We start from the raw sequence: 18777 nt of genomic DNA on the forward strand, positions 1-18777 counted from the left end.
ACACACACTAGGTGTGGTGAAATTGGTCCTCTGCATTTGACCCATCCCCTTGTTCCACCCCCTGGGAGATGAGGGGAGCAGTGAGCAGCAGTGGGGGCCGCGCCTGTGAATCAGTTTTGGTGATTTAACCCCCAATTCCAACCCTTGATGCCGAGTGCCAAGCAAGGAGGTAATGGCTCACATTTTTATAGGTCTTTGGTATGACTCGGCCGGGGTTTGAACTCACAACCTACCCATCTCAGGGTGTACACTCTAACCACTAGACCACTGAGTAGGTGCTACTAACTGGTTTAATTCTGTTAATTCAATAATCTTTCAAGGACAATATATCTACAAACATTTGTGAACTGTGACTATGACTATACAGATAAACACCCGCATGTCGTTTGACTAAAAACAGTTCTTTAACAGTTTTAATTATGGGCCTGCTGCAATGCAAGCAGCCCATATTCTCACTGCTCATACTTTATTGTAGTTCCTCTATCTTATTCTGCCACGAATAATACGAGACAAACCCCCACATATGTTATACCGTCAGAAAGGTCTCGTTCGCGCCGATGGGGGTACTCTAAATTGGGAACATTTCATGTTACCATGGCAACGCTATTCACAAATGGGCCAATTTAATGGCTACCTTCATTTTAATGGATGCTTGCTCTGAGACAAACAGCAAAAAGACAAGATGACCTCGTCTTGTAGCTCAGCCATACTTTCACGTAGCTCGGTGCTTAACGTCTGGTTTTGTTCACACACTTGTCTAAAAAAATGTTGACGCCATCGACCTTCCTCCATTAAAGCAGACGGCGTCCTCTCTAATTTACTAGAGCGTGGAAGCCCTGAAAACATTATTATTATTTTTGGTGAACAACCTCTCCTCACGGCCGCCCGCATCTTTTATCCCGCTGTCGTGTGTTTGGGTGAAAACATTGACGCACATGTCCACTCTCACAAAATGTCACTTTTATGGAACTCATGTGTCCCATTTGGCTTCTGTTGGCCCTCAAAGCCAAGAAAGTCAGCTAAGTCTCTCATTGACTCCAATGTTAGATGTCGGCGGGGAAAAAACACAAATCTTCTTATTTTCCTACTCGCTCTAATTCGCCCATTTCTCCACTTATCGGACATCCGACAACACCGGAACTTTCCTAAAAGCCTTGAGGACGTCACGGTTTTTTGGAAAAGTCGATATCTCGAAGCGTTTGCCCACAATCAGACATTGTTGGGCATTAAGTTTTTCAACAAATCCTACATAAACTTTGTGTAAAAGTGGCAGGTTCATGAAGTCCTTGGAAGTCACGTGACAGTCCTTAGCCTCAGGTGTTTGCAACACTTCAATGGGCACACAACAGAAACAGTCTCTTTTCCCCCATGTCCCGAACGGCCAATAGCGTTGCAAATAATAATAGCGTCCTCTGCCGGGACTCGTTCAGTCCGTCTTTCCGAATGTATTTTCCTCTGGTTTACAAGTAAAAGGTCCATTAAAAGGAATGTGATGATTATGAATGATTAGTTCCAGTGTATACACAGATGTTGTCACTTGACAGGAAGGAAATCCAGTATCTAGTCAACAACCACTGCAGTTGCTCTTTCTAGAGACACTGCCCCCTAGTGTTTTGGAAGAGAATTACAAGTCTGGCGCCACACCACACCGAAGAACTATAAATCAAACAATACACCATCAATGACGTACTAGACAAAGTGACACCACTGATACCACTAAGACTGATTAGTTAGCAGCTCACTTCCCTCTCATCACATTTCAAGTGGTCATGTAAATTAGACGCGTGTGCACTGATCTGGTGTCAGTTGCTCAGCAGCAGCAGGTGTCCATAACAAGAGCTGTCAATCAAAGAAAGGTGACGTATTGAATACAGCAAGGTTTTTTAACCACTGTGCCGTGAGATACAGTCTGGTGTGCCGTGAGATACAGTCTGGTGTGCCGTGAGATACAGTCTGGTGTGCCGTGAGATACAGTCTGGTGTGCCGTGAGATACAGTCTGGTGTGCCGGGAGATACAGTCTAGTGTGCCGTGAGATACAGTCTGGTGTGCCATGAGATACAGTCTGGTGTGCCGTGAGATACAGTCTGGTGTGCCGTGAGATACAGTCTGGTGTGCCGTGAGATACAGTCTGGTGTGCCGTGAGATACAGTCTGGTGTGCCGTGAGATACAGTCTGGTGTGCCGTGAGATACAGTCTGGTGTGCCGTGAGATACAGTCTAGTGTGCCGTGAGATACAGTCTGGTGTGCCATGAGATACAGTCTGGTGTGCCGTGAGATACAGTCTGGTGTGCCGTGAGATACAGTCTGGTGTGCCGTGAGATACAGTCTGGTGTGCCGTGAGATACAGTCTGGTGTGCCGTGAGATACAGTCTAGTGTGCCGTGAGATACAGTCTGGTGTGCCGTGAGATACAGTCTGGTGTGCCGTGAGATACAGTCTGGTGTGCCGTGAGATACAGTCTGGTGTGCCGTGAGATACAGTCTGGTGTGCCGTGAGATACAGTCTGGTGTGCCGAGGGAGATGATCTAGTTTCACCTATTTGGGTTACAAATATTTTTTGCAAAACAGTAATTATAGTCTGCAAATGATGTGTTGTTGTTGAGTGTCGGTGCTGTCTAGAGCTCGGCAGACTTACCACGTTATACTCTTCCATGTCAGTAGGTGGCAGCAGGTAGCTAATTGCTTTGCAGTTGTCGGGAACAGTGTGAAGGTAAAAAGGTGTCTAATACTTAAACCAAAAATAAACAAAAGGTGAGTGCCCCTAAGAAAAGGCATTGAAGTTTAGGGAAGGCTATGCAGAACTAAACTAAAACTGAACTGGCTACAAAGTCAACAAAAACAGAATGCTGGACGACAGCAAAGACTTACTGTGGAGCAAAGACAATGTACATCCCAACATGACATGACAATCAACAATGTCCCCACAAAGAAGGATAAAAACAAGTGAAATATTCTTGATTGTAAAACAAAGTAGATGCGGGAAATATCGCTCAAAGGAAGACATGAAACTGCTACAGGAAAATTCCAAAAAAAGAGAAAAAGCCACCAAAATAGGAGCGCAAGACAAGAAGTAAAACACTACAAACAGGAAAACAGCAACAAAGTCCAAATAAGTCAGGGTGTGATGTGACAGTACACCTACTTTGAGACAAGAGCTATAGTGATGCATGCTTGGTTATGCTTTAAAGTCATATCCAACAACCACTTTTTACTGCCAACTGAGTTTAGTTGTGTAAAGTTTTCTGCGGGTGGTGTGCCGACGCATTTGTTCAACCCTAAACATGTGCCTTGGCTGAAAAAAGGTTGAAAAACGCTGAAATGGAACATGAGTTGATGTTGATGCCAAAACATGCTCTAGTCTTCCTTTTTCACAAGAAGATGCAGTACAAAAAAACATATTCAATAAAAGTTATCCAGATGTATTTTATTGAAGTATTAAATAGTATGTGTTTTCATTTCTAAAATGTTTCAATATAACTATTACAAATGATCGTTGTTTTGGAGAGCAGTAATACAGTTAAAGTAGCAATGATAGTCACACACACACACACACACACACACACACACACACACACACACACACACACACACACACACACACACACACACACACACACACACACACACACTAGGTGTGGTGAAATGTGTCCTCTGCATTTGACCCATCACCTTGTTCACCCCCTGGGAGGTGAGGGGAGCAGTGAGCAGCAGCGGTGCCGCGCCCGGGAATCATTTTTGGTGATCATATTGTGATGCTACAGCGCTGTGTTTTACGGGGTTTTTTTTAACCAAAAACGCGACTACTGATATCTTTTTGCAGCATGTCCTTAAAAAGAGCAGCAAGCTCTGTCATTCAGAGGATCTTTAACTTTCTTCTTTGCAGTGCATCCGTAAGAATAGCAGGATCTTTGACGACTAGGGCTGCAGCTGTCGACTATTTTAGTAATTGAGTAATCCGTTGATGACTTTTGGATGAATCGAGTAAGCGGATAGAAGCCAATTTATAGCCTCAATTGTGTATTTTATGGAAATAGTTGAACTAAACAAAATATTTTCTGTGTGCCAAAACCTTCATTCTTAAAAAAAAACAAAAACAACTCAATATTAAAATTGCACTTTTATCATGTATGCATTAGTAAAAGTTTAAAAAATATATATCTATTTTTTTCCGCCACACAGATCACAGCACACGCGCCACCGCTCTCATGTTCGCTCTATTGCATGAAACTATGTCCACATATTCAAAGTTCTGTGCTCGCCTTGATTTGAACTTGTTTTTTATTACTTTCACTCATTTAACAATTAATTGAAGAAACATAATATAATACTCCATATGGTTTGAATTTGAACAATTTTCAAACAATTAATTAAAGCAACAAATACAAATCAGAGCTTTTTTCTAATCTAATTAATGGATTTAATTGATTTATTATTGCAGCTCACTGGGGTTTTTTTTTAGCATTAACATATTGCTTGGTAATACTATCATTATTATTGTTATTATCAATTATTAATGAAGTCAAATTGTTAATGTGACATAATAATAGAATAATAGTGGAGGCATTTTTCTGAAAAAATATGTCCCCCAGAGTAATTTAGCGGACTATTAACAGTTTTAATTTGAGCTCTGTGAATTCTGCCTGGCAACAAGCGGTCAATCAAATACCGTATTTTCCGCACCATATTTCGCACCGGATTATAAGGCGCACTGCCAGTGTGTGTGTGGGTTTATTCAGGTCTATTTTCATACAAAAGGCGCACTGGATTATAAGGCGCATGAAAGGAGTCACATTATTATAATGTTTAGTTTCTAAATGTAAAAGACTTCCTTGTGGTCTACATAACATGTAATGCTGCTTCTTGGCTCAAAATGTTGACTAGATGATGTTTTACTCATCATCTTCAAGCCGCTTCAGGATGCGCCGTTTTGTGGGCGGTCTTATTTACGTGCCTCCACTTGGACAGCGTCATTTTGTTGTAGCGGTGTAGCGTGCAAGGACGGGAGTGGAAGAAGTGTCAAAAGATGGCGCTAACTGTTTTAATGACATTCACACTTTACTTCCATCAATAACGGAGCAGCATCTCCTCATCCGGAAACAACAACAACACCCGGAAATGTGTCCCGTGAAAAAGCGTCCAACCGGAACTCTCTAATAACTAAAGTTCTTTGGGTGAATAATGTAAACTCACTATACCGGTATGTTTTAGTGCTTTCATGGTGAGTTTACTGACAGATATAAGTAAGAACTTGACACTACTTTATATTAGAAATGGCAACATGAATGTCACATAACAAGAAGATAGAGAAAAATAAGTTATTTTCATAACTTATGCAGATCCCAAATACACATCAGAAGGTAAGAAAAGTTGCTTTTGCATAATATTGCGAAACAAAGCGGCAGATAATAAGTCTGCTAATGGGTGCTGCTATGCACACACCATAGTAATGCTGGTATCTCTGACTACGCTAGCTGTAATGCTCCAACAATCCATCAAGCGGTGTGGCTTCAAAGCTCACCAAAGTCGTACTAAAAACATTTTGACGTATTTTTGAGCGCCGTGTAATGTTCTTTATTCTCAAAGGAACTGTTCAAGTTTTGGTGTTGTTTACTGGCGTCATATTGCAGTGTCCTGGCCATGACGTTAAAGTGGAGGCTCCTCTATGGGGTCTTGGGCCACTAGGAGGTGAACCCCTTTACCACTGTCACCCCAGGTGGGCCTTGGCAAAGATCTAGTACCTGACTGACCCCCAGCCAGGGATACGGTGAAGACCTCAACGGCGGAGCATAGCAGGCGGAAGACGGTAGACGTAAGAACTACCACAACGGCTGCGATGGCGGAAGAAGGCTGCAGCAGAAAAGGGTCCCCAGTGGTCTTGGACTCCATGCCACTAGACCCTGACCCCATTCTGGCAAGGATGGTGTGGTGACTGTCTGTGCACCAGTCTCCCCACGTAAAACTAAGTCACGCACAGGCATCCTCCATAAAGGGATACACCCTTACCAGGAGGATCGTCAAAGACTCCATCAGCACCACCAGGAAACCATCTTCTAATCAAGTACAGCTGCTTCTTCCTTCCACTTCCTGCTTCTAATCAAGTACAGCTGCTTCTTCCTTCCACTTCCTGCTTCTAATCAAGTACAGCTGCTTCTTCCTTCCACTTCCTGCTTCTAATCAAGTACAGCTGCTTCTTCCTTCCACTTCCTGCTTCTAATCAAGTACAGCTGCTTCCTCCTTCCACTTCCTGCTTCTAATCAAGTAGAGCTGCTTCCTCCTTCCACTTCCTGCTTCTAATCAAGTACAGCTGCTTCCTCCTTCCACTTCCTGCTTCTAATCAAGTAGAGCTGCTTCTTCCTTCCACTTCCTGCTTCTAATCAAGTACAGCTGCTTCTTCCTTCCACTTCCTGCTTCTAATCAAGTACAGCTGCTTCCTCCTTCCACTTCCTGCTTCTAATCAAGTAGAGCTGCTTCTTCCTTCCACTTCCTGCTTCTAATCAAGTACAGCTGCTTCCTCCTTCCACTTCCTGCTTCTAATCAAGTAGAGCTGCTTCTTCCTTCCACTTCCTGCTTCTAATCAAGTACAGCTGCTTCTTCCTTCCACTTCCTGCTTCTAATCAAGTACAGCTGCTTCTTCCTTCCACTTCCTGCTTCTAATCAAGTACAGCTGCTTCCTCCTTCCACTTCCTGCTTCTAATCAAGTACAGCTGCTTCTTCCTTCCACTTCCTGCTTCTAATCAAGTACAGCTGCTTCCTCCTTCCACTTCCTGCTTCTAATCAAGTAGAGCTGCTTCTTCCTTCCACTTCCTGCTTCTAATCAACTACAGCTGCTTCTTCCTTCCACTTCCTGCTTCTAATCAAGTAGAGCTGCTTCTTCCTTCCACTTCCTGCTTCTAATCAACTACAGCTGCTTCTTCCTTCCACTTCCTGCTTCTAATCAAGTAGAGCTGCTTCCTCCTTCCACTTCCTGCTTCTAATCAAGTACAGCTGCTTCTTCCTTCCACTTCCTGCTTCTAATCAAGTACAGCTGCTTCCTCCTTCCACTTCCTGCTTCTAATCAAGTAGAGCTGCTTCTTCCTTCCACTTCCTGCTTCTAATCAAGTAGAGCTGCTTCCTCCTTCCACTTCCTGCTTCTAATCAAGTACAGCTGCTTCCTCCTTCCACTTCCTGCTTCTAATCAAGTAGAGCTGCTTCCTCCTTCCACTTCCTGCTTCTAATCAAGTAGAGCTGCTTCTTCCTTCCACTTCCTGCTTCTGCAGACTCTCTCCCACTCCCTCGGCATCACTGCCAACGTCAGGCTTGCATGTTCCCGCTGACGTCAGCACGTAATCGTCATCCTCGGGTTGAGAAATATCAGAATGACTCACGCAGGCTATCTTCATCTCCCGCTTTGTGGTTTTGTGTTTCTTTGCAGCCGCTCTGCTCTGCTGTGTGAGCCTGTGATGGTGTCCATGTCTCCCAGGATGTGCGATACGGTGCACAAAGGCTGCCGGGGATACGGCGATATCATTGCATCTCTGGCTATCTGTTACGGATTACACTTTCCTAATGTTTCCTAAAGTAAAGGAGCTTAAATCCTCTCAAACACACGCTATCTCATCCTCAGCGTTGATGCTCCTGCTACTCCCAGCATGCACTCTGGGTAAATAGAAGCTGCGTATTAAATGCAGCTTTCTTCTGCTACTTCCAATGACATGTAGGAGATGCACGTGGTGGACTTCAATGTAGCAACTGAGGCTTCCCAGTAAAGGCAGAGGACTGCAAGCTTGCAGGCTTCAACGCAACAGTAGTGGAGATAAGGGGCACCAGGGGATAATGACCCTCCACATGCAGCAGAGGGCGCTACTCCTACCCGTTGTATCCTATTTGGAAAGAGAGCAGCGATTCAGTTCAAATAAAACATGTCAAACTGTTTTTGGCAGTAGTTTTAAGTACTGGAGTTTTCCGACTATAAGACGCACTTCAAATCCTTTCATTTTCTCAAAACTTGACAGTGCGCCTTAGAACCCTTGAAACGCCTTATGGTGGACACAATCACTTTAGTTGTGCTTACCCACCTCGAAGCACTTCTATTCAGTACATGGTGGAACGATAAGTGTGACCAGTAGATGGCAGTCACAATAAGAGATAAATGTAGACTGCAATATGATGGCAGTCACACATAAGAGATACGTGTAGACTGCAATGTGATGGCAGTCACACATAAGAGATACGTGTAGACTGCAATATGATGGCAGTCACACATAAGAGATACGTGTAGACTGCAATATGATGGCAGTCACACATAAGAGATACGTGTAGACTGCAATGTGATGGCAGTCACACATAAGAGATACGTGTAGACTGCAATATGATGGCAGTCACACATAAGAGATACGTGTAGACTGCAATATGATGGCAGTCACACATAAGAGATACGTGTAGACTGCAATGTGATGGCAGTCACACATAAGAGATACGTGTAGACTGCAATATGATGGCAGTCACACATAAGAGATACGTGTAGACTGCAATATGATGGCAGTCACACATAAGAGATATGTGTAGACTGCAATGTGATGGCAGTCACACATAAGAGATATGTGTAGACTGCAATATGATGGCAGTCACACATAAGAGATACGTGTAGACTGCAATATGATGGCAGTCACACATAAGAGATACGTGTAGACTGCAATATGATGGCAGTCACACATAAGAGATACGTGTAGACTGCAATATGATGGCAGTCACACATAAGAGATACTTGTAGACTGCAATATGATGGCAGTCACACATAAGAGATACGTGTAGACTGCAATACGATGGCAGTCACACATAAGAGATACGTGTAGACTGCAATATGATGGCAGTCACACATAAGAGATACGTGTAGACTGCAATATGATGGCAGTCACACATAAGAGATACGTGTAGACTGCAATATGACGGCAGTCACACATAAGAGATACGTGTAGACTGCAATATGATGGCAGTCACACATAAGAGATACGTGTAGACTGCAATATGAAGGCAGTCACACATAAGAGATACGTGTAGACTGCAATATGATGGCAGTCACACATAAGAGATACGTGTAGACTGCAATATGACGGCAGTCAAACATAAGAGATACGTGTAGACTGCAATATGACGGCAGTCACACATAAGAGATACGTGTAGACTGCAATATGATGGCAGTCACACATAAGAGATACGTGTAGACTGCAATATGATGGCAGTCACACATAAGAGATACGTGTAGACTGCAATATGACTCAAGTAAACAACACCAAAATTGTATATGTTCCATTGAAAATATAGAACATTACACACGGCGTATCAAAAGTCTATCAAAATGTTTTAGTAGGACTTTGGTAAGCTATAAAGCCACACCACTTGATGGATTGTACTGTGCTTCAACATAGGAGTATTATTATGCTGTGTGTATAAGGTAAGACATATTATCTGGCGTTTTGTTTCACAATATTATGCAAAAGAAACTTTTCTTACCTTCTGGTACCTGCTGATCTGTATTTGGGATCTGCATAAGTCCTGAAAAAATGCACGCGTCCGCCTTTATAGTCTATGCGGACACCGTAGTTGATAAGCTTCTTCTTTTTCTCTATCTTCTTGTTATGTGACATTCATCCTCCACTGTTGCCATTTCTAATATAAAGTAGTGTAAAGTTCCTACTTATATCTGTCAGTAAACTCACCATGAAAGCACTAAAACATACCGGTGTAGTGACTTTACATTATTCACCCAAAGAACTTTACTTAATAGAGAGTTCCGGTTGGACGCTTTTTCACGGGACACATTTCTGGTGTTATTGTTGTTGTTGTTGTTTCCGGATGAGGAGATGCTGCTCCGTTATTGATGGAAGTAAAGTGTGAATGTCATTAAAACAGTTAGCGCCATCTTTTGACACTTCTTCCACTCCCGTCCTTGCACGCTACACCGCTACAACAAAGATGACGGGGAGAAGACACTGTCCAAGTGGAGGCACATAAATAAGAGCGTTTCAGAAAGCGACTTGAAGATGATGAGTAAAACATCATCAATCAACATTTTGACCAACATTTATTTATTTTTTTTTTATTTATGTTTTTTTTTTTTTTTTTGTCATACAAAAATACAATCATGTGTGCTTACGGACTGTATTCCTTGCAGACTGTATTGATATATATTGATATATATATATATATATATATATATATATATATATATATATATATATATATATATATATATATATATATATATATATATATGTGTGTTTTTTATGTTGATTTAATACAAATAAATTGTTATTTTTTATTTGTATTAAACTGGTGTCCACCATGATCATATCCAGATGGACATTAATATACCACCAGCAAACTGGTGTCCACCATGATCATACCCAGATGGACATTAATATACCACCAGCAAACTGGTGTCCACCATGATCATATCCAGATGGACATTAATATACCACCAGCAAACTGGTGTCCACCATGATCATACCCAGATGGACATTAATATACCACCAGCAAACTGGTGTCCACCATGATCATACCCAGATGGACATTAATATACCACCAGCAAACTGGTGTCCACCATGATCATACCCAGATGGACATTAATATACCACCAGCAAACTTCTCTGCCTTCTTTTCACGCCTACTCAGACTTGTTGTTTGGCTCGCCTCCGCATCGCCAAACTACAGCTTCAAGTATATAGAGGATTTTTTTTGGTGTGTTTTCATATTTTTTCAATATATTTTTTTTCTCACTCATATTCATTTAATTCAGCCACAAAAAGAGTGCAGATGTGCGGCTCTAGTCAGGTCTATTTTCATACAAAAGGCGCACTGGGTTATAAGGCGCATTAAAGGGGTCATATTATGATTTTTTTCTAAATGAAAAACACTATCTTGTGGTCCACATCAGTGTTTTTCAACCACTGTGCCGCAGCACACTAGTGTGCGGTGAGATACAGTCTGGTGTGCTGTGGGAGATGATCTAGTTTCACCTATTTGGGTTCAAAATATTGTTTGCAAAGCAGTAATTATAGTCTGCAAATGATGTGTTGTTGTTGAGCTCGGCAGAGTAACCGTGTAATACTCTTCCATGTCAGTAGGTGGCAGCAAGTAGCTACTTGCTTTGTAGGTGTGGGAAACAGCAGGAGGCAGGGTGCAGGTAAAAAGGTGTCAAACGCTTAAACCAAAAATAAACAAAAGGTGAATGCCCCTAAGAAAAGGCATTGAAGTTTAGGGAAGGCTATGCAGAACCAAATTAAAACTGAACTGGCTACAAAGTAAACAAAAACAGAATGCTGGACAACAGCAAAGACTTACTGTGGAGCAAAGACAATGTACATCCGAACATGACATGACAATCAACAATGTCCCCACAAAGAAGGATAAAAACAAGTGAAATATTCTTGATTGCTAAAACAAAGTAGATGTGGGGAATATCGCTCAAAGGAAGACATGAAACTGCTACAGGAAAATACCAAAAAAAGGGAAAAAGCCACCAAAATAGGAGCACAAGACAAGAAGTAAAACACTACACACAGGAAAACAGCAACAAAGTCCAAATAAGTCAGGGTGTGATGTGACAGGTGGTGACAGTACACCTACTTTGAGACAAGAGCTATAGTGATGGTTATGCTTTAAAGTCATATCCAACAATTGCCACAACCACTTTTTACTGTCAACTGAGTTTCATTTTTGAATGATTTCTGCTGGTGGTGTGCCGCCGCATTTTTTCAATGAAAAAAATTACCTTGGCTGAAAAAAGGTTGAAAAACACTGATCTACATAACATGTCATGCTGGTTCTTTGCTCGAAATGTTGCATAGATGATGTTTTACTCGTCTTCAAGTAACCAGCCGTCTACTAATAATTAAAGTTCCGTGGATGAATGATGTAAACCCACTACAGTTTTTAGAGCTCTCATGGTGAGTTTACTGACAGATATAAGTAAGAACTTTACACTACTTTATATTACATATGGCAACAGTGAAGGATGAATGTCACATAACAAGATGAATGTCACATAACAAGATGAATGTCACATAACAAGATGAATGTCACATAACAAGATGAATGTCACATAACAAGATGAATGTCACATAACAAGATGAATGTCACATAACAAGAAGATAGAGAAAAAGAAGAAGCTTATCGACTACGGTGTCGGCACAGACTACAATGGCGGACAGGCGCAAGTTTTCAGGATTTATGCAGATCCCAAATACACATCAGCAGGTACCAGAAGGTAAGAAAAGTTGGTTTCCGATATTATTGCAAAACAAAACGCCAGACAATATGTCTGCTAATAGATGCCTGTGGAGGGGGGCGTGGTCAGCGCGCCTCCTGCGGGAAGGGAGTGTGTATGACAGGTGAGTAGATTGCCCAGCTGGGGCAGGTTATCTAATCTCCTTTATCAGCAGCGTCCGAGGCCATGAGGAGAGAGAGGCGCAGGCACGGACGAGCGAGCAGGAGGCCACGAGCGTGCAGGAGGCCACATTAGAGACTTCCACAGTGCCATTTTGCGGTCCACCATAGTAATACTATAATAATAATGATAATAATAATACTATACCATAGTAATACTGGTATATTTAATGGGCCAAGAAGCGGTGTGGCTTCAAAGTCATACTAAAAACATTTTGACATATTTTTGAGTGGCGTGTGTAATATTCTTTATTTTCAATGGAACATTTCAAGTTTTGGTGTTGTTTACTGCCGTCATATTGCAGTCTACACCTACCTCTTGACTGCCATCTACTGGTCACACTTATCATTTTGGCCTTATAGTCCAGAAAATGGTGTACATATATTAAATGGGGCTGGTAAATCATGTTGTTGATGTAGAAGATTTATATTTGCTGCACTTTACAAAAGAGAAATGTTGGATATTTCTCTTCTTGCCTTTTTTGGATTTGACTTTATTAAATGTTTGGCTAGATTTTCAATTAAAAAAAGGAGTTTTCTTTTAAGTAATTTGGAAATGTATCAGAGCTGTTTGTCTATTTTATGGAGAAATGTAGTTAATTGTAGAACTGGCAATGTTGTTTTTATTAAGTATTGATTTTGAATTGAGAATCTATTCTGAATTGAATCATTACCCCCAAGAATCCACTCGTGTGGCGCCCAAACAATATGGACCTCGCTCTGATTGTGCTCCTTTGTGATGTTTCAATTATAATTATAAGGTTTGACACACACACACACACACACACACACACACACACACACACACACACACACGCACACACATTACCTGTCCAAACACAGAGTCCACGATAGGCAGCAGGTCAACCGGCGCCGCCTCCTCTCTGACCTTGTCTCTTCTCTGTGGTCCCTCCATCATCTCCTCCACCCACTGCCCGTGGTCGTCGTGGTCGTGGTCGTCGTCGGAGGACACCTGTGGGATGTGGACGCTTCTGTGAGTGGGGCCGGGCTGCGGCGTGGACACCTGGATGTCTTCTCTCTGCTCGCTGGTGCGCTTCCTCCGCTTCTCCACCTTCTTCTTGATGGCGGCCTGTACCTGCAAAGTCAAGTAGTACAAAGGTCCAAAGATCAGATTCACCTAATTCAGGGGTGTCAAAGTGGTTTTCACTGAGGGCCACTTCAAAGTTATGGCTGCCATCAGAGGGCCGTTTTTAACACTGAATAAAGTATGAATTTGCCACTGGATTTCATTAATAATTATATATATATGTATTTTTTTCCATTTACCATAAAATGTTGTAAAAAATACAACAGTATATTTCACAGTAAAATGTTGTAAATTTTTGTTTTTACTGTAAAATCAACAGTCTACTTAAAAAAATTGTTTTAAATACATATATATATATATATATATATATACTGTTTATTGTTTTTAAAGTAGACTGTTGATTTTACAGTAAAATTTTGTAAATTTTAGTTTTTCCCAAAAAAAAAATAAAAAATAAAAAATAAAAAATAAATATATATATATATATATATATATATATATATATATATATATATATATATATATATATATATATATATATATATATATATATATATGTATTTTTTTAAGTAGACTCTTGATTTTACAGTAAAAACAAAAATTTGCTAAATTTTACTGTAAAATATAGTGTTTATTTATATATACATATATATATATATATATATATATATATATTTTTTTTTTTTTTTTTAAGTAGACTGTTAATTTTACCGTAAAAACTAAAATTTACAAAATGTTACTGTAAAATATAATGTTTTATATATATATATATACATTTATTTTTTTTTTTTTAAGTAGACTGTTGATTTTAGAATAAAAACAATAATTTACAACATTTTACTGTAAAATATAGTGTTTTTTAATTTATTTTTTACAACATTTTACGGTAAATGGAAAAACCATACCACTGTTTTTTGGGAGTTGTTTTACAGAAAAATCTGGCAGCTTAGTTGCCAGAATGTTACTATTAAATTGACATTAGTTTTTACAAGTTCATGGAAAAACAGTACAAGTTCTTTTTTTTATTCTGACAACTTAGCTGCCAGTTTTTCTATCGTAAAAACAAATGTACCGTTTTTCCATTTACAGTAATACACCATTAAAAACAACAATTGTACATTTTACAGTCAAAAACTGGCAGCTCAGTCAACAGAATTTTAATGCAAAAAACAGTAGTAGTTTTTTTTTCAATTTACAGTAATATGCTGTAAAGAACAATGTATAATTTATTGTAATTTGTATTAATTTGATGAGTAGTTTGCTGTAAAGTATTTTTATTTAGACAAAAACATGTTTGGAAAGTATGATAATATTCTATAATATTTGTTGCAATATAGGATACTATTAAAGTTTAAAAGGTATGCAATTTCAAGCAGTACATATATTTTTTCTGTCAAAATAAAAAAAATCAATTAGATTTAGTGAGAAAATATGAAATACTTTATTGACACGTATCATTTCCAGGTGTTGCGGGCCTGATAAAATGATGTGGCGGGCCTTGAGTTTGACACCTGTGACCTAATTGGTAAGCATCATTTTTCAAGTGTACATTCCATGTTTTTTTTATAAATCTGTTGACTAAATTGACTAGAAAGCAACATAATTTAAAATAATTATTTGAACCAAAAAAAAATGTGCACAAAATAAATAAATAATTGGGTCATTTTTCTCCTATATTTATAATTTTATCAACTAAATCAAACTGAGGAATATGTGCTCAATACAATGTGTCGTTTCTAAACTTTTATAAATAATAAAAATACTGGTCAGATGAAATTGATACTGATAATGTCTGATATCGTCACCAGTTCATGCTTATTATGCGTATAGTGCAGAACTGTTCATACTGAGAGGTGTTTCTAATATTTTGATGCTTTTTCAAACTTCTCCCAAACATAGTAACAAAACAAAAAATACTACTAAGGTGCAGCCTAAATATGCTTTATTGTGGCATGACAATGTTTGTCACAATAAAGTCCAGCTTTGTTAAAAATGTTGAAACAGTATTGAAATCATTTTCAAAGCAACATCATTCAAAATAACTATTTGAATCAAAACAAATGTGCACAAAATAAATAAACAATTGGGTCATTTTTTTCCTGTATGTATAATTTGATCAACTAAATGAAAGCGGGGAATATGTGCCCCCATGCAATGTGTCATTGTAAACATTTAGGAAAATAAAAATACTGGTCAGATGAAATTGATACTGATAATGTGATATTGTCACCAGTTAATATCTTTATTATGCGTGTAGTGCAGAACTGTTCATACGTCATACTGCCTACGTGGCAAAGTCAAGACCCGCGGGCCAGATCCGAATGATCTATGGCCCCCCGGGATGATATTTGATTAGTATTTTAAAAATGGAGTCCCACGGTAAATCTTTGGTGTCCCACTTTTTTGTACGCGTTTTGAAAACAAGAACTACAAAGCGGAGAGAAAGCAGGATCTGCCCAAGTTCCAGACACCTCTTGTTTGAACTGTTTTACGACCTTTTCTTTGAACTGTTTGTAATCAAAGGCGATGGCTGTTTACGACCCCCCGGCCCTTAGAAACAGCTGTTGCTATGTAATCAGGGAAAGTCCAAATAAAAGAGGAGGCGTACAATCTTTCGCCAGAGCGTGTTGAGACATTGTACAAGGGTACAGTGTCCAGGCGTCGCTCCTCAATTCAGCCAAATTTAATTCTGTGTCTGTTTAATTCCTTGCTTCTTTGTCTGTTTAATAGATGTCATCAGTGTTTGAACCTGACAGGATGCATTTACCTGTTTTATCTCACATTCTATATTGTTTTGGAAAAAGGTTGTCATAAACGTTACTTCATTCATTCAAAAAAATAATACAACAGAAAACAAATGTTTCTGCGTATGTAAATGTGTTCAGTCATAAACATTCATTCACTTTCTTCTTTCCTTCATGGATCTAAACTTTACCGCCGCCGGTAGTTTTTTCTATATTTTTATTGAAATATTTTCAGAATGTGTTTGTTCTATTTTTGGCCAAAGTAAGACAAAGAAAACAGTCTAAAGTTGTCTTTATTCTTTTACTTTTAATGCCATGATTTGAATAGTCCGGCGCGTGTGTGCACACATTTCCGTCCATGAGCTAAAAGGACTTTGACAACACATACTGAGAGGTGTTTGTAATATTTTGATGCTTTTTGAAACTTCTCCCAAACATAGTAACAAATAAATGATTAGTAAGTGTCAGGTTCAAACACTGATGACATCTATTAAACAAGACACGAAGCAAGGAATTAAACAGAGACAGAATAAAGTTTGGCTCAATTGAGGAGAGCGCGTACACCTGTACCCTCGTACAGTGTTCCACCACGCTCGGACCAAAGATTGTACGCCTCCTCTTTTATTTGGACTTTCGCTGATTACATGACATTAGCTGTTTCTAAGAGACGGGGGTCGTAAACAGCCATTGCCTTTGGTTACAAAACAGTTCAAAGAAAAGGTCCCTGGAGGGGAGTCAGGTCCTGCTTCCTCTCCACTTTGTAGTTCTCGGGTCAAGACAAAATCTTTCTGTGGATTACAATACATCAAAGAAACAGAACGCCTTCATGTTGCTTCCCATCCTACACAGTGGAGTTTTACAAGCCTTCTTCTTGGTGGGATCAAAGACAGCCTTTGTCCTCCCGCCGGGAACTCACGGCAACAACAAGTTTTGTGATAACGGAGATACAATTATTGTGACAGTAAGTAGTGCAGTGAATAATCCGTGACATGCTTATCAACAAACATCTAAAACTCCATCTTGTCTTTCCTTTCAAGTGCAGCCTTGACATGATTTACTGTTGCGTAACAATGTCTGTCACAGGCTTCTTATAACAGCCATTAAACATGTTGAAACATTATTTCAATCATTTTATTAAGGACCTTTTTTTTTATTTATTTTTTTGCATCACACACAAATCTATTTATGTGAAACACCAATCTATTTATCTGAAACACCAATCTATTTATGTGAAACACAAATCTATTTATGTGAAACACAAATCTATTTATGTGAAACACCAATCTATTTATGTGAAACACCAATCTATTTATCTGAAACAGAAATCTATTTATCTGAAACACCAATCTATTTATCTGAAACACCAATCTATTTATCTGAAACACCAATCTATTTATCTGAAACACAAATCTATTTATGTGAAACACAAATCTATTTATCTGAAACACAAATCTATTTATCTGAAACACAATCTATTTATGTGAAACAGAAATCTATTTATCTGAAACACCAATCTATTTATCTGAAACACCAATCTATTTATCTGAAACACCAATCTATTTATCTGAAACACAAATCTATTTATGTGAAACACAAATCTATTTATCTGAAACAGAAATCTATTTATCTGAAACACCAATCTATTTATCTGAAACACCAATCTATTTATCTGAAACACCAATCTATTTATCTGAAACACAAATCTATTTATGTGAAACACCAATCTATTTATCTGAAACAGAAATCTATTTATCTGAAACACCAATCTATTTATCTGAAACACCAATCTATTTATCTGAAACACCAATCTATTTATCTGAAACACAAATCTATTTATGTGAAACACCAATCTATTTATCTGAAACAGAAATCTATTTATCTGAAACACCAATCTATTTATCTGAAACACCAATCTATTTATCTGAAACACCAATCTATTTATCTGAAACACCAATCTATTTATCTGAAACACCAATCTATTTATCTGAAATGGTAGTTCTGGTATCTGGTAGTGTTTGCGGTGCATAATGAATGCAGGCGGGATTTAATAACAGTAATGCACAATAAAGAGCAAGCTTAAAAAGTGCACACACACACACACACACACACACACACACACACACACACACACACACACACACACACACACCTGTTTGGTGGTGCGCTCCTGTGGCACGCTCATGGCTGTAGCAGCGCCTCCTGCCGCCGCCGACTCTCGAATGATCATGAACATCTTGATGTGACACAGGCGCTCTCTCGCTCTCTCTCTCGCTCGCCCTCCCCCTGCCTGGCTCTGAGCCTCTCTGTTGTGTTGTGTTGTGTTGTGTTGTGTTGTGTTGTGTTGTGTTGTGTTGTGTTGTGTTGTGTTGTGTTGTGTTGAAACACACACAAATGTTGTGTTTGTGTTGAAAGACACACAAATTGTGTTTGTTGTGTTTGTGTTGAAAGACACACAAATGTGCAGGATGAACCACAAAAAAGGTGACAAAGGTCACTGGATGTCACCTCCTTCAAATGTTGCTCAGTCCAGTAGAAATAAAGTTGAGTCGGTGCTATTGAGTC

General features: G+C 39.3%; 1 protein-coding gene across 1 annotated transcript in view; it reads right to left on the bottom strand.

The window, feature by feature from the left end:
- The window catches only part of LOC133647712 (calcium-binding protein 2-like), a 67778-nt gene extending 49330 nt beyond the window's left edge, over nucleotides 1–18448 (bottom strand). Inside the window, exons 1-2 of the mRNA XM_062043397.1 lie at nucleotides 18365–18448; nucleotides 13253–13519 (exon numbers count right to left, since the gene is read on the bottom strand). Coding sequence (XP_061899381.1) covers nucleotides 13253–13519; nucleotides 18365–18448 — 351 coding nt within the window. The remainder of the gene's footprint in view (nucleotides 1–13252; nucleotides 13520–18364) is intronic.
- Nucleotides 18449–18777: the final 329 nt, after the last annotated feature.

This window comes from Entelurus aequoreus, linkage group LG04 (genome assembly GCF_033978785.1).
Source record: "Entelurus aequoreus isolate RoL-2023_Sb linkage group LG04, RoL_Eaeq_v1.1, whole genome shotgun sequence".
Lineage (NCBI taxonomy): Eukaryota > Metazoa > Chordata > Actinopteri > Syngnathiformes > Syngnathidae > Entelurus > Entelurus aequoreus.